Source organism: Ursus maritimus, unplaced genomic scaffold, assembly GCF_017311325.1.
Source record: "Ursus maritimus isolate PB19 unplaced genomic scaffold, ASM1731132v1 scaffold_12, whole genome shotgun sequence".
Lineage (NCBI taxonomy): Eukaryota > Metazoa > Chordata > Mammalia > Carnivora > Ursidae > Ursus > Ursus maritimus.
Window position 1 is genome coordinate 70,779,780 of NW_024423564.1, and position 26,783 is coordinate 70,806,562.

Genomic DNA, 26,783 nt, shown 5'->3' on the forward strand with positions numbered 1-26,783 from the left:
TCCTGGAGTACAAAGCTAAAAGCTGTAACTGAATTCACCTAGTGGATAGCATCCTGCCCAGTGATGTAGTGGTATCAAGGAAATAAGATGGATCTGATTGATATAGTGCTGATGTTACCTTATTAGAGATCTCAGAAGTTGGGATTGGAATTTTTCTTAAGGTAGAGACCTGTCCTTACTGTATGTTGAACACAGGTTTGTGAGGGGAATGGATGAAGGGGTTAGAACTTGCTAATAATTTCAAATTGTTTGCTCATAGAGGAGTGGGACTGAGAGAGGAGTGCGATATGGTAAAAATAAGTTACTGTTAAGATCATGGATTTTGGTTGGTGGGTACATGGGTGCTTATTAAATTGTTAAAAATGACTAACGTTTCTGACAGTCAGATATGCTGTAGTCAGGAGCAGGTTGACTGTCATAGCAGGAGATGAATAATACATGGCATCAGTTTCTGCTAGTGTGGTTGGGTCTGCGAATCTGTAACATGCTTTACCTGTCTACCCTGTGTAAGGAGGTCTTGATGGTATTGTCCCACCGCGAATATACATAGTAATCACCATCAGAAAAGGCATTTTGCACATGTGGGGAAGTCATGTTTTATATTGTTTATTATATTGTTTATTATAGGGGATGTATGTTTTGGGAAAACATCCATCTTATATTTGAATAATACTTTTTGGGGGCGCCTGGGTGGCACAGCGGTTAAGCGTCTGCCTTCGGCTCAGGGCGTGATCCCGGCGTTATGGGATCGAGCCCCACATCAGGCTCCTCCGCTAGGAGCCTGCTTCTTCCTCTCCCACTCCCCCTGCTTGTGTTCCCTCTCTCACTGGCTGTCTCTATCTCTGTCGAATAAATAAAATCTTTAAAAAAAAAATATACTTTTTGAAAAGCATTTTCTCTGATCTGTTGAATTTTGGAACCCCCCCAACAGCCCAGTATTAGAGGTAGGGCAAGCGGTATGCCTACTGACAAATGGAGAAAATGAGATACAAGCTAAGACTTAGTGTTACTCAAGTTGTTCATTAGAGCAGAGACAGGACCCAAGATTGTGCATTCTGTTTCTGGTCTTATACTCTTTATAGAAGACTGACAAAGTTTTTATGAAGAACATACTTTAGATTTTTGAGGTGGAAATTAAAGGTTATGGACCTCAAAGGACCTGGGCTACTTGGAACAGAACTTGTGATAATATCAGACTAAGGGACATAAAACTATTGAGAACAACTTCTTCCCTTGTTAAATTTGGGTCCATTTCCATTCATTGGATGTATTTTTACTCGAGTCTGCTCTGTCTTTGTAGAATTCTGGAGGCAAGGAGGAGACAGAATCAGAAGGGATACTTTTAAGAATTACAAAATATCAGATTTGGTCTTATCTTATGGAAGTATATATCTATAACATGTAGACATTAAGAAAATGTACCTGGAACATGAATTTACTGAGGGAGCTAGGGTTACTGGCATAGCGGGAGACTATTGTCTCTTGCCCAGTGGGTAGGAAGAGTGATAGTACATAAAGAAGTTATAACTGCATAGGAAAAAAAGCCTGTGAAAGAAAGTATCACAACGGGTTGTCTTTATTTTCTCCTTTGAACCCATTTATGTTTTCTGAGTTCTCTACAGTGAGCTTATACCATTTTTATAATCAGAAAAACGAAACGTATGAGAATTTAGAATGAGAATTTAGAGAATTTAGAAAAATGTGAATCATAACACTTTTGAAGAGTAGTTTAAGCACTTGGTGTTGGGACACCTGGGTGGCTCAGTAGGTTAAGTGTCTGCCTTTGGCTCAGGTCATTATCCCAGGGTCCTGGGATCCAGTCCTGCACGGAGCTCCTTGCTCAGTGGAGGGCCTGCTTTTCCCTCTGCCTGCCGTTCCCCCTGCTTGTGCTCGCTCGCTTGCTCTCTCTCTGACAAATAAGTAAATAAAATCTTCAAAAAAAAAAAAAATACTTGGTGCTATCAAAGTATTTTGCTTTCTAGGCAGTTACGTTAATAAATCAGTTTGATAATAAATTATTTCATTATAATCTATCAGTCAAGTTGTGTGTGTAATAAGTGTTTTGGATTTTTCTTTGCATTAGAATTTGGTCATTTAGCTCTGCTGATTAAGGAATTAATTTTAGTTCCCTAGAAGCAACAAAGACCTTAGGTTTACTTACAGTAATCACTTAACAATAAGTAACCTGAAAATAGCACTCCAGTTTATAATGAAAACTAGACTTACGATCTACTTGTATGCTAACATATCATTGGCAGGTTTCTAGTAAAAACCATTTGTTAGTGTTTTTTTAAGGTACTGTTTTCATCCAGGGACGTTGGACTCATTAATTTCTCTCACTTGTTTGCTCATTTATTCACCATCTGCTGTGTCCTGGGCACTGTACTAAATGCCGGGGACGCAAGTAAAAGATAGGGCCCTTGCCAGCAAAGACTGCAGCTTTTAGTTTGGGAGAGACACTGCAGAGATAATCCTTGGCATATGGAGGTATCCTGGAATCTCTTCTGTTTTCTAGGGTTTTTTTTTTTTGTTTCGTAGTTTTTAATTAAAAAGGCAGAGTGGCTAGCTTTGTTTTTTGAAGAACTTAATGTATTTAATGGTGTCACTAGATGGCTTTAAGAGGAGCTAATGGCTTAATATTTCTCTGCTTGCAAAATATTCAAAATCATTTATCTAAAGAATTGCCTCATCGGAGGAGCGTTTCTTATTGAGGTAAATGACCGAGGCATTCAGATTTGCTTTGGGAGCAACCTTGTATTGACTCTTAGGATAGAGACAGTGTCTTTTTGTTATTTATTCTCTGTATTTAGCACTGTAAATGACATTAACAGGCACTATTATATATTTACTATAGTTGTAAATGAAAGGATATTTCATGTTTAAGTTTAAGAATTTTTTTTGAAAGATTTTATTTCTTAGCTCTAGCATATGTTCAGGAGGGGTAGAGCGGGAGGGAGAAAGAATCTGAAGCAGACTCTACATTGAGTGGGGAGCCGACTGGAAGCTGACTTGGGGCTCAATCCCATGATGCCTGCGAGATCATGACCTGAGCTGAAACTAAGAGTCTGATGCTTAATTGACTGAGCTACCCAGGTGCCCCTAGAATTTTAATATTGATACAAATAGATTGTATCAGAAGTTTCCTTTTGTCTAATATGGTCAGAAATACAGTAGTTCCTAAATTTTAAAGAGTTAGTCATTCAGGCCAGTGAGATTTCCTACTAAAGCACTTGATAAATACTTATTTGGCTACTCTTAGAACACCTGTAGTTACTGATACCTGTCAGGTAGACTGTTCTTAGCTCTAATTAAGGTAAGATTTCCTTTAACTTCATCTCTTTCTTTGTCGTCTCTGGAACAGTAGAGACCTAGTTTGTGTTAACAAGATAATCCTTCGAGTGTTTCAGTGATTGTTCATTCAGCAAATATTTCTTGAACACCTGTGTGTGTAAGACACTGTCCTGGGCATTATGAGAGATCTGAAGGTAATTAAGAGGCATGGTCTGTTCACAGAGAACTGATACAGAAAAAGGGTCTTCAGCTTGTTGAAAAGCAAGTTTTTGCTTGTGATCAGAGAAGCTTTGTGGAGGAGATAATGTTTGAATTAAGATTAGTGATGGACCTTTTAGGCTGACAGCATAATAACCCGAGAGATACGAGAACACCGTGCAAGTGACAGGAATAGCAAGAGGTCCAGGTTGTCTATTTCACAAAGTATCCTCCAGAATATTAAAAATGTTCATTGTATCCCAAGCACTTGGAGGAATGTTTGGCAAATAATTGGAGCTTGGTGAATTTTTGTTGAATGAATGAATAAATGGTTCCTTTTGGGAAATACTGAACATCCTTCCTGAAGAATCATAAAACACTTGAGGATATTGAACACTTGTTAAGTCTGTTTGAGAAAAAAAATGTTTATCTCAAACTTATCTGACAATGGAATGCTTACTAATGACTCTTGAAATCCTCTGGAAAATATTACACTGGGGGTCTCTGTGGTTGAGGTGACAAGGAAGGCTGGGAAGTGTTTTCTTCTCCACACTAAACACACCCACTTTTTTCAGACATTCTGCCCTTGACATTTGGCTTCTAAACTCCTCACTAGTCTAATACCTTTCCCTGCAAGCATTCTAGCTTGTAAGTGTTCTTAAGATATGATGCTCAAAACAGCACAATACTCCCGTTGTGAACTAACTAGTAAAGAGTGCATGGACTGCTACCCTCCTTGATCAGGGTACTATTCTCTTAATGAAGTTTAAGATTGTATTTTGTTTCTTTTTAGCAGCTGAGTCACTCTCTTGGCTCATATTCAGTTCTCATATTAATTTACAAGAAGTTCTTTGAGTAGATTCAGAGAGATTTCCTATTAGTAGAGCTAACAAATGAATGCCGGTTTTCTTCTGATTGAGTCTAGGCTGTTTTCTTCAGAAGTACTAGTCATTCTTAAGCTTCCTGAAGTCTGAGAAAGAAAAGAAAAAGAATTAATTGTACAGTGCTGGACTTGACCAAGTAACAGGAAAGTCCACAAGTGCATTGCTGAGTATTTGCAAAAGAAGATAAAATATAATGAATGCCCATATACCCATCACAGATTTGATCATCATTAAGCTATTTGCCACATGTGCCTCAGCTGTCTTGTGTGTGTGTTTTGCTTAAGTATTTCATTTATTTAATTTTTAAAAGTTTTTAAAAATTTATTTATTTGAGAGACAGAGAGAATAACCAGGGAGGAGGAGCAGAGGGAGAGGGACAAGCAGACTCCCTCCTGAGCAGGGAGCCCCATGCAGGGCTTGATCCCTGGACCCTGGGATAATGACCTGAGCAGAAGGCAGATGCTTAACCAGTGAGCCATCCAGGCACCCCCGCCCCCCACAAAGGTTAGTTTGACATGTACCTGGCCCACTAAGAGCTAGCAATCCAGTGCTAGAGACAGATGCATACAAAACAATACAAAGCAGATTATTTGCCTTCCAGTGTGTCCCCTGCCATGGGAATCTTAGCCCATTACTTTAGTCATGTATTGATGAGGAACCCCCAGCTGATTCCTTCTTGAATCAATCTAAACTATACTGTTTTTGCTTGGTACTCAGTCTTCCCACTAGCTCCCACCTTTCTTTACCTAACGTGGAACTCAAAGCACAACCACCTTCTTTTTTTTTTTTTAACCAAATTCATATAATTGTGCAGAATTTTCATTTTTCAAACAAGATTATTGACATTTTGAGAGCAGAAGCCTTGTCTTTTCTGTGTAATAACTGGGAAGCTTTTTTTTTTTTTTTAAAGGTTTGTTATCTATCAGAGAGTGAGCAAATGAGGGAGAGAGGTATAAGCAGACTCCCTGCTGAGCAGGGAGCCAGGGACTTGATCCCAGAACCCTGGGATCATGACCTGAGCTAAAGGTAGACACCTAACTGACTGAGCCACCCAGGTGCTCTTTTTTTTTTTTTTTTAAAGGTTTGTTATCTATCAGAGAGTGAGCAAATGAGGGAGAGAGGTATAAGCAGACTCCCTGCTGAGCAGGGAGCCAGGGACTTGATCCCAGAACCCTGGGATCATGACCTGAGCTAAAGGTAGACACCTAACTGACTGAGCCACCCAGGTGCTCTTTTTTTTTTTTTTTTTAAAGATTTTTATCTATTAGGGAGAGAGAGAGAGAAGCTTTATAAGTACTTATGGAGAGTATTGGTATGTATGCCAATCGGCATATTCTTGCTGCCTCCTACGCCCAGAGTTAGCCACAGCTTTTGCCAGTTAAAAGTAGATAATTCAGATCTAAGTCTCTTTTTTCTCTTACCCCCAGGAGCCTCCTTAAAAAAAGCCCATTCAGTAGTCTGAATCACAGATGACAGATAACATGGTTTGCATGTGGCCACTTCCCCATCACTTTGTCCATGGCAAACTACTAATTACTGGTTGTTTTTAGACATGACCTCCTCAGTGTAGCACTTCAGGTAGCTATTGCCTATTGAGTATAATTGGTAAATGATATGAAACTATCTTTTGCTATTCTTGTCCTAAACCAATAGTTCCTGATTTAAGCTGTGCATCACAATCACCTGAGATACTTTGATTTAACAGATTTCCTAGGTTTCACCCTAGACTCTTGAGTCAGGGTTTTCAGGAATGGGATAGAATTGGTTCTTATAAAGTTGGCAGTGGTTTGTAGACTGGCTTTGGAGACCAGAGAGGTAATTTTTTATTTTGTTCAACAGCTCTAGCAGTGGGAGACTGTGGCTTCCCATCTTTTCGGTTTCAATACAGCATGGCATTCTTTTGGTAATCAGTACATTCTGATATGTTCAGTTCACTTTTCAGGGATATGGTAGGATCTCTTGCTTTGAATTACACCAGGCGAAGCACATGAATCAAATGCCCAAGATAAAGATACAGGATCCAGAGAGGTGGCATCTTGGCTTTCTAAATATAACTGAGTTTAAATTTAAAGCCTCAAAACCCTTCAGCCCTCTGAAAGCTTATTCTCTGTTTAGTGACTACCTTTAAAATTTTAAAATAGAAGAGTTCAACATTTTTAGAGTGAACAGTCTTTGGAATTTTTTGTATTTCATGTACATTCAATAGAAGTGATTTAAACATAATATGATTTAATTTCATATATTTTTGTCAGATTTTCCATAAAAACAAATCTATAAATTGGGAAAAAGTTCTTTATTAGATCACATAATATGATTTTGGGACCGGAAATTGTGGTTAAGTTATTGAGCAAAGTAGAGAGACTAAAGCTTCAGGATTATCCAGTGGGTTAATGACAGACCCAGAAATAGAATCCTGTGTTATTTGCTTGGGTTATGATTTGGTTTGAAGAGGGTGGCCTGTGATCTGTTTACATAAATTGCAGGAAGTAAGGTTTGGGGTTTGGAAGAAGCTATAGTTCTGTGATGTTTGGCCAAAAAGCTCCTCTGCCCCCACATTTACCACCTGTTTGACTGACACCAGACCTAAACTATGGAGGGGAAAGAGGCAGTTAGTTCAGACTCTTCAGTCTTAAAACAGTCTTAAAAATCTAAAGCCGGTTGTTGCTTGGCATGCATTTTTCATCTTCCATTATTAGAGAATAACAAGACCTGGCCTTGGTTTTGTTTTAGGAGAGAGGTAAAACCTAAGTAGTTGATTTGTAGATACTAGAATATTTTTCTGTAGAATTATGTATAAAACGTCTTTTTATGAACCATAAGTGTATCTTCATTAAACATGTTTAATTAATAGATGGTATGGTTTGGAAATAGTGGAACTCACCAGAAAACAAACTTTCCTGAACCACTAATGGTTCAGGGGGTTATAGATTTGAAAATACTGCTGTAGTAGTGTTGCTTTCTGGTGAAATCATTACTTTTACTCTCCTTTTCCTGTTCCAGTTTGGGGGTGGGGTGGCTCCTGTGGCACTAGTGAGGGAAGAAAGAATTTAACAAGAACGAACATTTGTAGTTCTAAACTTGCTCTTTTTTTTTTTAAAGCTTTATTGAGATAGAATTCATATACCATACAGTTCACCTATTTAAAGTGTGAAATTCAATGTTTTTTAATGTATTCACAGGGTTGTGTAACCATCACTGCAGTCTAATTTTAGAACATTTTCCTCTCTCTGAGAGAAACCCCATACCCAGTCAGTCCCCTTTACTCCCCCACTCCTCAAACCCTAAGAAACTAATCTAATTTAATGTACGTGTTGATCCACAGTCTAACAACTAATATAAATTTGCCTGTTTTGGACATTTGGAGGCTTCTTTCACTTAGCGTGTTTTCAAGGATCATGTTGTAGCATGTATCGTTCCTTTTTTATTGCTAACTACTATTTCACTGTATGGATATAGCACATTTTATTTATCCATTCATCAGCTGGCGGGCATTTGGATTGTTTTAACTTTTTTGCTATTATGATTTAATGCTGCTATGAAGATTTTTCTGTGAATGAATGTTTTCATTTCTTCGGTATATACCCTAGGAGTGGAGTGGCTGTGTCATAAGGTGACTCTCTGTTTAACTTTTTAGTAAACTGCTCAACTGTTTTCTGAAGTGGCTGCACTATTTTACATTTCCACTAGCAATATATAAGTTTCAGTTTCTCCACACCTTTGCAACACTTGTTATTGTCTATTTTTTTTTAATTATAGTTATCCTGGTGGGTATGAAGTGGTATCTCATTGTGGTTTTGATTTGCATTTCCCTGATGACTAATCTTTTCATGTGCGTGTTGGACATTTGTAGATCTTAGTAACTTTTATCTTCGCCTGTTTTTTGCAGTCAAATGCTCTGCCCATGAGCTATATCTCCAAATCTTTGCCACTTTTAAATTGGGTTATCTTTTTATGATTGAGTTTTAAGAGTTCTTCATATATTCTGGATTCTTAAGTTGCTCTTTTTTTTTTTTTTTTTTAAGATTTTACCCATTTATTTAACAGATAGACAGCCAGAGAGAGAGGGAACACAGGCAGGAGAAGTGGGAGAGGAAGAAACAGGCTCCCAGCGGAGGAGCCCGATGTGGGGCTCGATCCCAGGACTCTGGCATCACGCCCTGAGTCGAAGGCAAATGGTTAACGACTGAGCCACCCAGGCACCCCCTTAACTTGCTCTTCTAACCACATATTGGTCCTAAATTATTTACCTTGAAGTGGGGAGAAGTATTTGATGGATACAAACTAAGACTATATTTAAAAGGTCTGATGAGTTTTCAGTCAGATCTTGTGCTTACTTGAAGTATACTCTCTTTTTCCAGCTCTTGAGGAACCTGGTTTATTCATATATTGAACAAACATGACAGCTAACTATGCACCAGGTTTTGGGGATGTAACAGAATTAAACAAACTTTTATCTGCATTCCAGTGGGGGAAACAGTAAAATAGTAAACAGAAGTCGTATCAGTTGGTGACAAGAGCTGTGAAGAAGAAAACAGTGTGATGAGCGTTCTAACATATTCTTCACCTTCTCTGACTTAATCTGTTCCTCTCTGACTGCTTGACCTGTTGCACTTCCCATTTATTTTCATTTCATACAATTTGTCGCTAAACCTCTCTTTCCCTCCCCTAATTCTTAACCCTTTGCAGTCTATTTTTTGCTTTCACTAGGACACAAAACCCACCCTCTATACTATTGATGATCTTCTAATAAAAAGCCAATATTCTCTTTTCAATGTGTGTCCATCTTAATCGACATGTTGCCTTTCTGTGCATTAAATCACTTGCAGCCATCTCCGGTACAACTTTCTCAAGTTACTTTTATTTTAAACTAGTTCCTCTTCTCTCTCTCTTTTTTTTTTTTTTTTTAAGATTTTTATTTATTTATTTGACAGAAACAGCGAGTCTGCGCGCGAGAGAGCACAGGCAAGGGGAGAAGCAGGCAGAGGGAGAAACAGGCTTCTGAGCCCTTCATGGGACTCCATCCCAGGACCCCAGGGATCATGACCCAAGCCGAAGGCAGACGCTCAACCAATTGAGCTACCTAGGTGTCCCCTAGTTCCTCTTCTCTTAATTATCTGTTAGAGTTCTCCAAGGTTAAGTTTGGCCTCTCGTCTTCCTTTAGTTCTCCCGTGGTGAATTGATCATTCTCACATGACTTTAATTGCGTTCTGAGAGCTTAAGACTCTGAGATCTCACTTGTTAGCTCAAGCTGTGCCACTGCCTTTAGGTGTAGCTGGTGGAGGTGAGATGAGCAGCTGATTGCTACTCACTCAGCAGGATTCTTTTCCCCTTACTCCTTCCTCTGGCACATTTCTTCTGTTCATGCTGATTAAGACAGGTTATTTCTTTGACTGCTTTAATAATTACCTGTGACTAATGGTATAACAAGTCACAATGCTCAGTTAAGTAACATGAGTCAAAGGGGTTGTTCCTTCGTGGATGCTAGTGAATTTTATACTTTCAAGTCTTTTGAAAGACAGGTCTAAGTTCAGAAGTTTAAAAAAAAAAGGAGTAGTTTATTACGTCAGTTCTGTAGCATTTATTTTTCAACAAACTTGTAGTTCTTTTCTTTGATGTTATGCTGATGCTTTCATTCAAGCTATGGTCACTGTAACTGAAGCATGAATCTTCTCTTTTGTGGGGAGGAGGAAATTAAGCCTTAGAGAAGTTAACAGTGTACCTAAGGTCGTAATTGGGATTCCAGTCTAGGTCTTGACTCAAGGTCATGAGTGTTGTAAGTTCTTTGTAAACTATAAAGCATTATATTCCTGTGTTGGTGGGAGAGAAGAGAATGAGAATAAGAATTGCTTGAGAGCTTTTTCAGAATACTTTGTCCTCTTTCACCTCCTGCTCCCAAATAATGCATTATTATATTACTGTTAGTCTGTTAAACATCTGCTTCCTAAATGTAAATAGTTTATAACTCAGTTTATTTTATTTTATTAAAAATTTTTAAAGTAATCTCTGTGCTCACTATGGGGCTCAAACTCACAGCCCTGAGATCAAGAGTCGCACGCTCTACTGACTGAGCCAGCCAGTTGCCCCTTTAACTCATTAGTGTTTAATATACACTCGAAGACAGCTTATATTAAAAGGAATTCCATACTCTTGTGTTGGTGATGGTATATAGTATATAGTAAACTTGCTTCTACTGGAGCATACTCATCAGTGAATGACTGTTTTTTACTACCCATATTCTGGTTGTGCCATTTTACACAAACTTTCTTATATGTTGGTTTTTAAAGGATTTGGAGAAAATTCTACAAGGTGCTTTTGGCACCAACTCAAACTGTATAAATTATGGATATAGTTGAATGAGTTAATATAATTATTCAGCTGTAGTTGGCTTCAGAAATGTGAGTTTTTAATTCAGAGGACACTGAGACTTTCCTGACTGAACTGTGAACTTTAGCCTTCTTTTGTGAGATTTCCATGTTGCTGGTCATTTGCTGGGTAGGGAGAAGATTGGCAGATGTTTGTTCTTTCAGTTAACTAGCCTGGGGTTCACTACGTAGGAACAGTAATCTAGATTAAAAATGGAGAAAACGGAAACTAAGGCATTGAGGCTAAAGCAGATTAGAAAGATATCTGGGAGCTAGAGTTGGTAGTAAATGGTAACTAATTGGGAGTCCTAAGGTTTTGATGTTTTGGGGGACTCAGAATATAAGATCCTTTTCCCTTGCCAAAGTTCTGAACAGAGGAATTTAACAAGAACCAACAGATGAAAAAATATTACTACTTTTAAAATTAGTTTTTTATTGAGATACAAATTCACATACTGTAAAGTTTACCATTTTAAGGCATATAATTTGGTTTTATACTGAAGGGTGTTCTATTTATTTATTTATTTATTTTTAAAAGATTTTTATTTAGGGATGCCTGGGTGGCTCAGTTGGTTGGGTGTCTCCTTCGGCTCGGGTCATGGTCCTAGGGTCCTGGGATAGAGTCCCATATTGGGCTCCTTGCTCAGCAGGGAGCCTGCTTCTTCCTCTTCCTGTCATTCCCCCTGCTTGTGCTCGCTCGCGCTCTCACTTTCTCTCTCTGACAGATAAGTGAATAAAAGCTTTTTTTAAAAAAAAAGATTTTCCTTTATTTGAGAGAGGAGAGAGACTGAGCACAAGTTGGGGGAACAGTGGAGGGAGAGGGACAAGCAGACTCTGTGCTGAGCGTGGAGCCCAGCGTGGGGCTTGATCCCACGACACTGAGATCATGACTGAACTGAAACCGAGAGTTGGATGCTCAGTTGACTGAGCCACCCAGGTGCCCCTATACTAAGGGTTTTTATTCACAAGTTTGTACAACCGTCTCTGCTATCTAGTGCCAGAACACTTTCATCATTCCAGTTAAAACCTGGTAGAAGTCACTCCCCGTCCCTCCGTCTTTTGGTCACTACTAGTCTACTTTCCAAACATATGGTCTTTTGTGTCTGACTTCTTTGACTTAGCATGAGGCTCTCAAGGTTCATCCATGTTGTAGCATGTAACAGGACTTCATTCCTTTTTATGGCTGAATAATAATATTGTATATTATGGATATTGTGTAGATATGCCACATTTCATGTATCCATGCATAAGTTGAACATTCGCTGTTTTTCCACTTTTTGGCCATTATAAATAATACTGCTCTGAACATTTATGTCCAAGTTTTTGTGAACATACGTTTTAAATTCACTTGGGCATGCACACACATGTACCTGTGCGTGTGTATGTCCGTCTGTCTGTCCCCAAGAGAATTATACACACACGTGTGTAGGGTTGAGTTGCTGGGTCATATGGTAACTTTTGGAGGAGTTAACCTTTGTTTTTGCTAAAGCTGATACTGTAGAATGTTTTAGAATGTGATTTAGAATAAAAATGAAATGGGCTGGCTCACTCTCCAGATTCTCTAATCTCCACCTATCCAGTCTAGACCATAGGACAGCCTACCTGATATGTAGATTTGTTAGGGTCAACAGAGCAGGTGCATCCACATCACTGCCTGTAGAGTCCTGATGTAGTCCTGAGTTAGCTCTACCCAGTAGCAGAGTTACTTACCTCTTTGGTGAGGAGTGGCCTAAGAGCCTAGGAGTGTTTAGAGAAGTAATTTCTCATAGAAATCAAGAATTGGAAAGAAGTGTTCTGTTTTAACAAAGGCAAAGAAAGGACTGTGTCATTTTATGATAGGAAATACATTAAAGAATAATGATGAGTTTTGTTTTGAAATGACAAATTTGGGTTTTCCAGGGTGGAATGTTGTTAAATATTTATGTTAGATATTTTAGATTAGGAGATTGATCCCTGTTAGTGATACAGAGTTGAGATTCATGCAGTTAATTGAAACAGGAGTAGTTAAATCATCCATAAAGTAAAACAGTAAAGTGTCTAGTAATTACCATATCTGGAAATCTTTGAGGTTCTGATTCTGCAAACTGATGTTTCAGCTCTATCTTACTCTGAGTGCTTGTTTCCTTCTGGGTTTTGTGATTTTTTTTTCCCTCCCTCCTTCTGGGTTTTGTGATTTTTTTTTTTTTCCCTCCCTCCTTCTGGGTTTTGTGATTTTTTAAATTGTGTATTTATTTGTTTATTTACTGATTCATCTTCATTTTTGTTTTTAAAATTTATTTTTTTAAAGATTTTATTAGCGAGAGTGCACATGCTAGAGAGAGCACAAGCAGGAAGGAGAGGGAGAAGGAGGCTCCCTGCGAGCAGGGAGTCCAATGTGGGGCTCATTCCCAGGATCCCGGGATCTTGACCTGAGCCGAAGGCAGACCCTTAACCGACTGAGCCACCCAGGCACCCTGTGAATTTATTTTGGTACCTCATCTGTGAGAATTCTTCTAGGCCTTTATCAAAGGCACATTGCCCAGGATTTGCATTTGCTTTTCTCAAGGATGGGTGGGGAATACTACCATTCTGGGACTACCCTAAACCAAATTTTAAGTATGAAGCTTTTTAAACCATAATCTAGGTGAGAGTCAGTTTATGGTTATGAATATCAGAGGAGATACTGTTTTACTACAATCATAGTCCCCCAACCCCTTGTTGGCACTCAGTGCCAAGGTTTAGAAACCATTTTCCTTGCTGTCTCTTGGGTAACACCTGGACTTTGCCTCTTGTACCTTGAGCTGCCTTTGCCTTCTGAGTGCAAACTGGAATTCATAGGGTTTGGCAGAATGCCTTGAAGGTGAATGAAAGCTGGTTTCAGTACCCTGCATACTTCCTTAGTTTCTCTGTTATATTTAGTTTTTGGCCTTGATTGGATGTTATTTTCCTTCAGGATTATTGATTAATTTATAAAGATTTTTAAAAGATTTTATCCAGTGTTTGTAATTTTCAGTGACATGTTGATTAAGTTATCTATTCTGTCATTCTAGCAGAGATAGAAGTGCCTTGTCTCCCTCCAGTGCCTGCAGGAACGATTAGATGCTGGGAATTCATTCAGCCTCTAGATTAAGGGTTATAAACTTGGGGCAGAATCTGAAGTTTTTTTCATATTTAGAAAAGAAATTCTAGTATTTAGAAAAGAAAAATCAGGAGATTTCAAGTAGAATTTTGGATATCTTGCTTCTCCTGAAAAATTAGTTCTTCGAATATTGGGCTTGCAATCCTGCTTAGCAGCAGGTGGCTGGAACTGGACTAGCAGCTGATCCATCCCCTACAGTGTGAACATGTTTTCTTTAGTTGCACATAATCTCTAGCATTTGTGCAGTATATGCATATGTATATGCTTATGCCCATTCCAACTTCTCTCATTCATGTTACCTGTAGACATTTGTGGATCATCCTTGTGCCAGGTAGTAGTACTAATAGACAATTCTACATTTGTTCATTGATTTATTTAATTCTAATAACCTGTAATTTGTCCCTGATGAGTAAATAAAATTATATAGGCAGTATTTATCCCCAGGTTACAGATGAAGAATCTGAGGTTCAGTGAGGTTACATAAATTCAAGGTCTCATAGTGTCGTAGTTGAATTTGAACCCAGAGCTTCTTATTCAAAACTCTTTCCATTTGAATGCTATTTTTAACTTTCTTTTAAGCAATGGAACTGTTCTTCACATGAAGTCTTAGTGAATTCTGGTATAGAAAACCAATGAAGATAGCACTGTTTTGATTGAAGAGTAGATGGGGTGGGGGACAGTTATGTGAGGATGGGAACCTGCATACTCAGCTCTTTGGTCTCCTTTAGGCACTTCTCTGGAATCAGTAGGATTCCACTAAATAGTTTGGACACTCTCTCTGTATAACAAGCATAACAATTTGTTAAATTTTATGAATTTTCAGCTCCTTTGGATGTTACAGTTATACTGTGTCTGTTTCTCTTATGCTTCCTGGTCTGTCTGTCTTCATTATAATTCCATCTATTGTTTAATAGCAGTTTTGATTCATATAGGTATTTGTTCAGATAGTGGTGAATCTTTTGGCCTTCTATTTGTTTTCAGAGTGTTTTAATCAGAAATGAATCTTATTTATAGTTTAATTTACTTTGGAGCTTCTGATAACTAACTTTTCTTTACTTTTCAGATTCTCTTTGTGGCCAGATGGGTTTGTATGGACAGGCTTGTCCATCTGTAACTTCATTAAGGTGAGTGTTCTTTTTTCCTTATTGGAACATGTAATGTTCTAAATGTTACACTGGTCAGGTCATACTAGAATGAATTTCAAGGTGAGGTTTGTAATAAAATATTGTTTGTTTTGTCAGACAGTGCTATTTGATGGGTTGGGAGATGTTTCTGCCTGCAGAGATATTTGTGGTAATGGGATTTGGATTTTAATTTCCACTTAGCGAATTTACATATGTTCTTGTGTATGGAATAACAAGATTTTTATACTTAATTTCTTTTAAAAAATATCCTTTCTACTTGTTTTAATTAGAAAATACACAGTAAATTTTGATTGCTTTTGTAGCAGATTAAATAAGACTTGGTGCTAGTTTTTATCTCTTTCTGAATGATGATGTAAACATGATACCTAGATTATCCTCATTTACACTAAATAAGTAAAGCTTAAAAAGTAGGAACTAAGTTGTATACAACTCAGTAGCCTTAGATTTTTTTGAAGTTGCTAAATCTCTTCTACAGATTAAATCTTACGTGAAATCCTGTGAATAAAACAGATACAGGACTTTTCTGTTTGCTTATTAGGGTTTCATGTTCTACCTTCACAGTTGCCCCTGAGGGATTGATACAGTTCCCAGAGCACAGTTTGAAAAAATAACCTAAATCTAATCTGTTAATTGGAGTCTTTGAGACTTGAACATGGAGTGTGGATGGCAGTACCTACTGAACAAGTAACTGTTGGAGCTAGGTGTATCATTTATTCATTCAGCACACTGAGCACCGAATATGTTGTCAGGCAGTCTTCTAAATGCTAGGACTCTAGCAGTGAACAGAACAGATAAAAATCCTGTAATCATGGAGCTACATTCTAGTGAAGGGACAATTAATAAACAAGAAATATCTGTTAGTATGTGTGGTGCCAAAGTAGCACAAGAAGTATGTTAGTGACAGTGATGAGGGCTAAGGTGAAAAATAAAATAGAGAAGGGGAATGGGAAATACAGGGGTGTGTGTTATTTTAGCCAAGGAAAGCTTTATTGAAATGGTGACATTTGAAAACCTGAAAGAGTGATGGATTCTTCCATTTTGTATATGTGGAATGTGAGCATTCCAGGCAGAGGGAATCCAGGAACTGATAAGGCAGGAAACTTGCCTAACGTGTTGGAGGAACAATGAGGAAGTCAACATGGCTGGAACAGAGTAAGTGATGAAGAGAGTTGGGATTGCCCAGTTTTGGAGGGCAGAAGGAGAGAGAGGAGGAATAGAAAGTTGTTAGAGCCATGAATGCGAAGTCAAGGAATCCTATTGCTTGAAAGCAATTCTAGAATGACATAGAAGAAAAATGAATTTGCATATTTAAATACGTGAACTTTTAGCAGGTCGTGGCTGGTTATCCTTTGTCCTCAGTAGAAAAGCTTTACTCTGGGCCATTATGGCACTTCTTTCCCTGAGAATGCATCTCTAGCTTAATGTGGAAATAGATGGAGAGATTGCTTTTCTACTTTGCTAGAGTCCATGTGTCCTCTGTCCCTAACTAACAAGGGACACCTATATAGCTCTGAAAAGAACCTTAAAAAAAAAAAAAAAAAAAAGGCTATGATCATTTAATTTCCAAAGCTGCTGTGGAACTAATTGACTTAATAGTGATTACTGCCCAGTATGATGGGAAGAGTCATTTTACCCTTTTTTTATTTTGAATATTTAAAACTTTGGATATGGTTACATCGGGCTATTTTGCAGACTTTGATCTTCTACTGATTAGACTTCCTTAAAGATATTTTAGTTGTGGGATATGCTGAAATAATCCTATACTAAAGTCATTGAAATTTTAAACCTCTTTGAGTATTTATGTTTAGGTTTAAGCTTGTATGTGACATTGGGTTAGGAATAATGTATATCTAACTTGTTCTTGGTAGAAATTATTATAGAATTGGAAGGGATGATGAAAGAAAAGAACCATAAGTTATTTGATAATTTGTAACACTGTGTTATAATTCCTGTGCATAATATTCTAGGATCAAAATTTTTTGTGTATATAGCTATACATTTAGCATTTAATTAGTACTTTGTGGTGTCTGAGTTGGGTTATTTAGTATCCTTATATACATCTTTCATTTCTGTAATATTCTGTATAGTCTGTCTATAAAGCAGAGAGTTCCTATTCTTAAATGTGTGGGTAGAAAACCATTGTTTGTCATCATTTTTTTTTTTTTTTTGTAACTGGGAGCAAGCATTGAGTTTGATATAAGGAAAAGGAGAAAAGAATGACTATTTTTTGATGGTGGTGGTGGGGGAGAAACCTGGATTACTTAAAGACACAATAAATCTAGTCTACTTTTCCATAGTCTTCCCCAAACCAGAAATGGCCTCCCCAGCAACACTGTCCAAATAGGTATAGAGCTGGAACTCTTTAACTCAAACCCACTGACAAACGCTTGTTTGCCATACCTCTCTTGTATGTACTACCTCTGTATCTTGTGTTATACTATCTGTATATCTAGAACATGGCTAGATGGAAAATAGGAAGTATATGAATTGGTGGAGAAGAACTGGATATGTGTGTCTGGGAATGAGAAAATGGGTAGGCAGGTAGGGATTTGTAGGTATAGGTAAGAGTGGGAGTGAACATTTTATGTGTAAATGAAGGTGGGGGTGAGATGAAAGTATGTGACATTTAAAAAGTTGGGTAGGATAGAGTAGTCACTAAATCGGATTAAACCCCCCTTCACTCTTAAATATTTAGGCTAACAAACAAGTATTGTTTTTTGTAGATGATACTGGATATTTAATCTGAATATGTTAGAATTATTTTTAAAATTGCACTTGCTGTATTTTATGTATTAAGTAATATGTTTATTGTAGAAAATTTGGAAAGACAGAAAGAGAGCCATTGTTAATGTCTTTATATCATGTAATTCTATAACAGTAGATATATTATGTGAAATAGAAAAAGGCATCCCGTATTTTCTTTAAAGGAATGATTGCAAAAGATTTTGTAGCGATAGCAAGATACACTCTTTAATTTAAACTAGGTATTTTTAATTGACACTTTGTTTTTCTTTGCTTGTGAATATAGGTAGCATTGAATTTTAGCAGAACTTACTGTAACAATATTATATTCTATATAATGAGACTTTTTTTTTTTAAATCAGGATCCTGTCGGGGCAGAAATCACACCACTTGTTTGAACAGAGATATTCTAACAGAATCATTAACTGTGTATAAAGTTGTTAAGTAGGTAACAGAAAAGATAAAAATAAAAACTAAGTATCGTGGAGAGAGACGCTTCAGGAAGCATCTACCAGCCCCAATGGCTTAGAGATCAAAGGGAAAACCTAGAGACTTAGGAGAAAGGATCCTGTAGAACCAAAACTCAGACCTTTGAGGAGAAAGCACTACCTGGCTGGTGCTGGTGTCTGAGCTCAAAAGAGGGGTCCCATGGGTTTGAGACCCAGACCCCTGAGGAATGGGTATTGACTGGTCTTTGTGTCTTTCACTGGGGTATGATGAAGATAGTTCCACAAGTCTTGGGAAAACTATAAACTGGATTCCCTAATACAATAGGGAGGATCTCCTGTTGTGGGGGTGAAGAACTCTTTGTTGGGGTAATGCTCTTATGAAGCCCAAAGAATAGACAGGAAGGCACTAGTATCTTTTTCCTTCTCCAGGGTTTCAGTCCATCTTTAAATGCTCCCTCTTGGCAGAGTCTTATAGGAAACCACCTGGCAAATCACAAATGTGGTTTGCAGAGTTCCAGTTTTCAGCATCATTAAGGCAGATTGGGAAGTGGGGAAGGGAGTTTGGAGCTGAGAGGTAAAGACTTAATAACTTGTTCCAACAAACTACTAAGTAGAGCATAAAAAGATGTTTCTTCACATCTGTTTTGCATACAGTGTTTATGTGATTTTAGTAGAATACTTACATGTTGCTGAAAGAAACAATCCTAATTTTGTAAATCATGTGAATTTATATTAAAAATTGATGTAAGATTCACAGATATTCCTTGCAATCTGAATCAATTGCATTCATATCCTGAATTTGGGTAGTAAGAGTCTAGATAGTGAATAGTGAGTCCTTTACATTTGTTCAGTTCCTCAGTTTTGGATAATAAGAATGAGAATTCAGATGATGATTGATATGGTCTCTATCAAACAATAGAATCTTAAAAATTTAGCAGAATCTGCTTGATTCCTGAGTTGGTATAAGATGTTTTTGAATACTGAGATGTAACCTGTATTTTATTTCCATGTACAGATTCAGTAAGAGCAAAATCTTACCGAAAAAGTAGAAACTTTCCTTGAACCTTTGCTTTTTGTAGACTAGTAAACACACGTGTGTATAACCTACTTCTTTCACATGTTGTAGCAATAGACTGTTGTTATAATTTGGTTTGATTAAAGCAAAATAAAATTTGATGTTTCTTTAGACTTGTTCAGATGAGGCCCTTTCTGCACTGCCTGATATTTGTTAGAGGATTGATTTTACAGTTCACATGTATATAAATCCTGGGACACTGGGGGTTATCAGTAGGACTATAAGTAGTTTCTGGTGACACTCACTACCTTCTACCTGAGATCTCTTCCTTTTGTTGTTGTTTTTCTATTTTTATCCCTTTTTGCACTTGCTTTTTCCTTTTTGTTATGCTTCTCCCTTAAATAAATCTTTTTTTATTTTAGAGAGAGCCCCCCCTTGCAGTCTGTGACCTGGGGGAGGGGCAGAGGGAGAGGGAATCCTCAAGCGGATTCCCTGCTGAGCACAGAGTCCAATATGGGGCTCTATCCCACGACCTTGATATCATGACCAAGCCAAAATCAAGTTGGCCTTTTAACTGACTGAGCCACCCAGGTGACCCTGTTAATGCTTCTCCCTTAAAGATGCCTTTTCTTATTGATCCAGTCTGTGTGTTTAGGATATACTAAGAGACACATGGGGATATTTTAGCATCAGAGAAGCTCATGTGTTAGTGTCCCAGATGAATTTCCTGTCCATCTGTTTCCTCATTTCTCTTCTCTTGATATTGATGACCCTGCTATTTAGAATGACCAGAGAAGGGTAGTTTTATTTTAAGACCTCCTGCTGCCTTGTTTCTAGTAACAGGCTTGGTATTGTTAAGGCAGCTCTGGTATATAGTCTTAGAATTAGGTAGATAGAGGTTTAAATCTCTGCCGCATATTGCCCATATGATCTTGGAAAGTTACCTCACTTTTCCCAATTTTGCTGTAATAGGGTTGTTAATGCTTACCTCACTGGTCTGTTAGAATTCATGGGATAAAATATACACATAGATCACCTGGCATGTTTTTTCCTCTTTTCTCTTTTTCAGCAGTAGAAAGCAAAAGGGATCATCATTTTTAGAATGAAAGAGGACAGATTTGTATCCTTTGCTGCCAGCTCAAGAACATAGGGATTTGTTTTCTCACTTCTATTTCCCCTCACTCTGAATTCTTAGATTCTAGAGTATCTACCAGCAGTGTTCAGGTTTGCAACTGGCCTTCAGGCTAAGAATGTTGCTGACATTGAATATTACATGTTTGTTATATTCATAATTTTATGCTATTAGGTCTCTCCCACACAGTGGCAAAAATAGCTTTTGCATTATCATGCCATAGTTCAACATTGTTACCATGTTTATTGAGCTTTTGGGGGGAATTGATAGAATCCATTAATTTGTATGTTTAGGTGTGGCATATTCCAATTAAAGAGTAATGGGAAACCCTCTTAATTTTGACAATTATAGAAACTTTTCTAAACATATTTTGAACTTTTCCGGCTTACTTTGTAAAGCTTTACTGTCTGATATAGTAACTACTATTTGGCTACTTAAATTAATTAAAAATAAAAACAAAAAAATCAGTTTCTTAGTCACAATAGCCATATTTTAAGTGCTCAGTAGCCACACATGGCTAATGGCTATCATACTGGGTAGCACCATACATTTCCATTGCTGCAGAAAGTTCTGTCGGACAGTGCTGGCTTAGAACATCCTAAATGTAATTTAATCTTTGATCTAAGATGACTGAATGCCCTAGGCCTTCCATTTCTGAATATTAGGTATTGAAGAGTATCATTGACTAGTCATTGACTTAAGGACATACAACTGAAAGTTACTTTTGTGACTAAATATATTGACTTTGATATCTAGCATTCATGGTGTTCTTACTACTAGACCAGGCATTATTTAAGCATTTTAAAGTATATTAATTAAATCCCTCCAACAGCTCTATAAGTTTGGTGCCATTATTGTCTTCATTTCGTAAATGGGGAAGTAGAGATACAAAAGTTAAGCTTAGCTGAAGGACATGCAGTGAATAAAGGGACAGAGCTGGGATTCGAATGTAGGCCTTGCTCCAGGGCCCATGCTCTTAATCACGAAGTTCTGCCTCTTGGTTGTTAGTATTCATCATAATTTGGGGTGTTTTCTTAAAAATGAGGGATGTCAAAAATATTTCACTTAATTGAGGATATATAAAAATAATTATAAAAGGGAAATATCAATGCAGGAAACTAGAAAGACGTGATAGAAAACTAATGATTTGTTCTGAAATATGTTCTCTAAAATTGAAAAAAAAAATCTTATGATGATAGGCAAAAGCTTTTTTTTATGGGGAGATGGTGGAGAAATTTGAGTTGTCATGAATTCATATATGTGGGGGAAATAATATCAGCGGTAGTAGGGAATACAAAGCATCCCTGGGTATATTGGCAAAGTAAAAGAGGAGTTAAATATAAAATCTGGCCCTGTCAACAGTGTATAAGGTATAAAATAATACCGAAAAATAAAAAAGTGTTATGGTTTGATTTAGTGAACTTATTTAAACATTTTAATGCGTATAGAGTGGTATCTCTGTGATTTTAATTTGTCTTTCCCTGTTGACTAATGACGTTGTACATCTTTTCATGTTCTTGTTGACTACCTGTATGTCTTTATTCAAATCTTTTTTTTTTTTTAATGATTTTTTATTATGTTAGTCACCATACAGTACATCCCCGGAAATCTTTTGCACATTTTAAAACTGGGTAGTGTTGTCTTACTGCTTTGTAAGAGTTCTTTAAATATTCTGGACATGATTTTTCTGTTAGAGCAAAAAAGTTTTAAATTTTTTGTTTCCAGTTTCTTTTTTCTTTTGTTTTTTTCTTTTTATGTCTTAGCTGAGAAATCCTAACTACTTCCAAATCTCTCTCTCTGTCTCTCTCTCACACACACACACACACACACACACTTAAAACAGCTTCAAAAAAGCACCTTTATGGAGATGCAATTGACATAGTATGATTTGATAAGTTCTCCCTCATAAAATTACTAGCACAATAATCCATCATTCTCAGAAGTTTCCTGGTGTTGCTGTGTGATTCTTCCCTCTTGTCACTTTCTGGGAGATATCAACTGATCTGCTTTTCTGCCCCTAAATGTATGTTTGCATTTTCTCAAGTATAGAACTGGAACTGTACAGTATGTATTCTTTTATTTGTCTGACTTCTTTCATTTAGCATAATTACCTTGAGATTCACCGGTGTCACTACATGAATCAGTAGTTCGTACCTTTTTGTTCCATTGGATATATGTGCAACAACATTTACTTGTTGATGCATATTTGGATTGTTCTCCAGTTTTAGCTATTACAAGTAAAAATGCTATGAACATTTATATGTATGTCTTTCTGTGAACATATGATTTATTTGGGGTGAATACTTGAGAATGAAATGATCGGATCATATGGTAGATTTATGTTTAACTTTTTAAGAAACTGTCAAACTGTTTTTGAAAGTGATGTACTGTTTTACATTCCCACTAGCAGTGTGTGAGAATTCTAGTTACTCCATATTTTTGGCACACTTGAGCACAGTTCTAGTAGGTATGTAGTGATACCTCAGTATAATTTTAATTTGTGATTTTTTTTAATGACTAATGATCTTGAGCATCTTTTCATGTGCTTCTTTACCATCATATATCTTCTTGTTGATGTATCTGTTCAGGTCTTTTGCCCATTTAAAAAAATTGGGTGTTTTTTATTAAGTTTTGAGAAGATATATGCTTTGTATTTTTATATATTTTAAGATATATGCTTTATATATTTTAAGATATATGCTTCGTATTTTCTTCCAGTCTGTGGCTTGTCTTTTCATTCTCCCAGTGGTGTCTTTTGAAGAACAGAAGTTTTTAATTTTGATAAAGTCCAACTTACCAATTGTTTTATTTTATGAATTGTGATTTTTTTTTCATGTCTTATGTGGGAAATATTTGCTTAACCAAATGTTACAAAGGTTTTCTCTCATGATTTCTTCTAGATGTCTTATAGTTTTAGCTTTTACTTTCAGTAGTTCACTTTGCAGGTTTTTGTGTATGTGAGATAAGGGATGTTGTTCATATTTTTGTCATACAGATAACCAATTGTTTCAGCATCATTTTTTGAAAAGTCTTTCCTAACTTGTTTTGGCACCTTTATTAAAAATCAGTTGACCAGTAAAATAAATGAAGGGGATTAAGAAGTATAGAATTCCAGTTATAGAATAAATAAGTCATGGAGATGAAAAGTATAGCATAGGAAATAAGTTAGTAATATTGTAGTAATGTTATTACTGGTCAACTTACTGTACTTACAGTGGTGAGCATTGAATAACATAGAATTGTGGATTCAATATGTTGTACACCTAAAACTCATGTAACATTGTATGTCAACTATACTTCAGTAATAATAATAATAAATCAATTGACCATATATGGGTGGGTCCATTTTTGGACCCTGTTCTGTTGATTTATATGTCTATCCTTTTACTAAAAACCACTTGTCTTGGTTATTGTAGTTTTACGGTAAGTCTTGAAATCTGGTAGTCGTAAGTACTCTTTTCTCTTCAAGTTGAGAAAAGAACCTGATAATTCAATATATGCTTAATGGTGGGTTGAAAGTTGAGGTAAAGAAAAATCATATTTACAAATTGCCAAGTAAATTTTTAGAAGATGGTAAAGAACTTGATTGAGCACTTGGGAGGCAATAGGTCGTTCCATTAAGAAAAGATTGTGATGATTTGTGGAAGAAGTTGCTATGCTTGATGAGAAGAAAAAGGATAAAGTCTGTGTTAAAGACAGCAAAGCTGAGAAACTTTGAAGTGATGATGACAAGAAACAAAAAATAGAAACAAAAATGTCTTTGGGAGCCAATAGTAGAACAAGCAGGATAAATCTATAGGCAGAGAGACTCCCTTAGGGTCTACTAAATTTAAGCTTTTTATAGTTTACTAGGAAACGTTCTACCCTAAATAGCACTGGGGTTTCTATGGAAGTTAGTCCTTTTCAGACCCTTTCACACCATGGGATGATAATCAGTATTGATGTATTATGTAAGCTGATAATGATTGATGTGCTGTTAGAAGAGAAGGTCTGTTCATTTTGATTTCAACAGTATGGGCAGTTGACTCAGTGAAATTCCCAAAGATTCTAGCTTAACTCCTTCCCACTTTTCGGAATTACTTCAATGAATATGCCTTTGACTGGTATAGTTCTGTAGTTTTTCTCTCTTTCAGTGATTATTGTTTTAAAGTTTAGAATTGAGTGTCTTCTCCACCCAGACCCCTCCCTCTCCACTCACTTTTAAAATTTTTTGGTCATTTCTTAGGAAAACTAAAGTTTGTTTAGTGTAATAGACTGAGTTCAGTCTAATTTTTCTTTTAACCTAGCCATTCTTTTTTTTTTTTTTTTTAAGATTTTATTTATTTATTCGACAGAGATAGAGACAGCCAGCGAGAGAGGGAACACAAGCAGGGGGAGTGGGAGAGGAAGAAGCAGGCTCATAGCGGAGGAGCCTGATGTGGGGCTCGATCCCATCACGCCGGGATCACGCCCTGAGCCGAAGGCAGACTCTTAACCGCTGTGCCACCCAGGCGCCCCAGCCATTCTTGAAATTGTAACAAGGAATCTAAAAATAGACATTAGAATGCATTTATGAACAACTCTAACTCAAGAAATATATGCATATTATAGACATTCCGTATTGTTAAATGGCTGTATGTCAAATTACTTAAGAAGACTTAAAGGAAATTTAGAGGTTGATTTTTGGCCTTTTCAGATTCTGTGCACCTCACGAAAGGCCTGATGTTACCTACTTGTTGTGGCCAGGGAAACTTAAATGACACCAAACATTTTGATTGATTGATTGATTGATTGATTGATTGATTTATTTTTAAAGACTTTCGTTATTTACCTGAGAGAGTGAGAAAGAGCAAGCACGAGTTGGGGGGTGGGAGGTAGAGGGAGAGGAGAAACAGAGCCTGATTGGGGCGGGGGTGTTGATCCCAGGATCCTGGGATCATGACCTTGAAAGGCAGATACTTAACTGAGCCACCCAGGTGTTCCACGATGTAGAACTGAATTCAGCTATTTTTGTTGTACGCTCTACACTATGGAGACTTCATTGACAAGGGAGAAAACAAGCAAGCATGTCATTTTTTTTTTTAAGGGGTCTAATAGTTGTCATTTGTGTTCCCAGACATTACTCTGTGTGCCAGACATTAACTCTGTTTTAGGGTGATACATATATATTTTGTCATTTACTACTCACAGCAAATCTGTGAGACTTAAACAGGTTTGTTTGACTTGTCTAAGGATGCATTTGATAAGTGGAATTCAAGCTTTTTCAGTGACTCAAAAGTCCTTACTCTTTTCATTACATTGTGCTATATTGGAAACTGTGATCTTTGAGTTGGTAAGTTATTATAACATGGTTCTTAAATTTTTTGGTCTCTCAAAAATTATTTAGTATCCAAAGAGCTTTTGTTTATATGTTACATCTATTAAAATTTATTGTGTTTCTTAAAACTAAGAAAAAATTAAAATATTTATTAATTTACATAGAAATGACAGCAAACCCATGGTACGTTAACATAGACAATATGTTTTGTGAAACATTAAACATATTTTCCAAAACAAAACAAAGTGAGTTAGAAGATTGGCATTGCTTTACATTTAAAAAAATTTTTTAAATTTTTTTTATTTTTTAAAGATTTTATTTATTTGCCAGAGAGCATACAAGCAGGGGAGTGGCAGGCAGAGGGAGAAGCAGGCTCCATGCTGAGCAAGGATCCTGACGTGTGACTTGATCCCAGGACCCTGGGATCATGACCTGAGCCGAAGGCAGATGCTTAACCAACTGAACTACCCAGGTGTCCCAACACTTTTGCAAATTTTAAAAACTGATTTAATAGAGACAGCTGGATTCTCATCTCTGCCTCTGCATTCAGTCTGTTGTGATAACACCCATCACATAGCATGTGAAAAGCTCCACTTAACACTTATCAGAGGATGAGAGTGGAAAAGGCAGGTAACATCTTTTTTTTTTTTTTTTTAAGATTTTATTTATTTATTCGACAGAGATAGAGACAGCCAGCGAGAGAGGGAACACAAGCAGGGGGAGTGGGAGAGGAAGAAGCAGGCTCATAGCAGAAGAGCCTGATGTGGGGCTTGATCCCATCACGCCGGGATCACGCCCTGAGCCGAAGGCAGATGCTTAACCGCTGTGCCACCCAGGCGCCCCAAGGCAGGTAACATCTTATTACGGAAATTGTTTTGACCCTTAAGATTCCTTGAAAGGGTGTCTGGACCACACTTTGAGGACAACTGAATCCTAGACATCACATATAGGAGTTTAAGCTGTTCAGCATTTTCTGTGCATCATACTTAACCTGAAAGGTAAGACAGGATTACCTTCCACGATGTTAGCGTCTGCCAGCACTGATGCCATACTACTGGTATAATGTATAGTGAGTTGAAGCAGTATGGTTATAGAGAGGTTAGGATAAACACTTTAATGAGATAGGACAAACCATGTATTTTAAACTAAGT

At 37.1% G+C, this 26,783-nt stretch overlaps 1 protein-coding gene across 2 annotated transcripts in view; it reads left to right on the top strand.

The window, feature by feature from the left end:
* FOXJ3 (forkhead box J3) overlaps positions 1-26,783 on the top strand; it is a 141,137-nt gene that overhangs the window by 7,251 nt on the left and 107,103 nt on the right. For both annotated transcript variants that reach the window (XM_040627437.1, XM_040627438.1), the window contains exon 2: positions 14,917-14,977. In XM_040627437.1, the coding sequence (XP_040483371.1) occupies positions 14,934-14,977 (44 nt within the window). In that variant the 5' untranslated portion in view covers positions 14,917-14,933. The remainder of the gene's footprint in view (positions 1-14,916; positions 14,978-26,783) is intronic.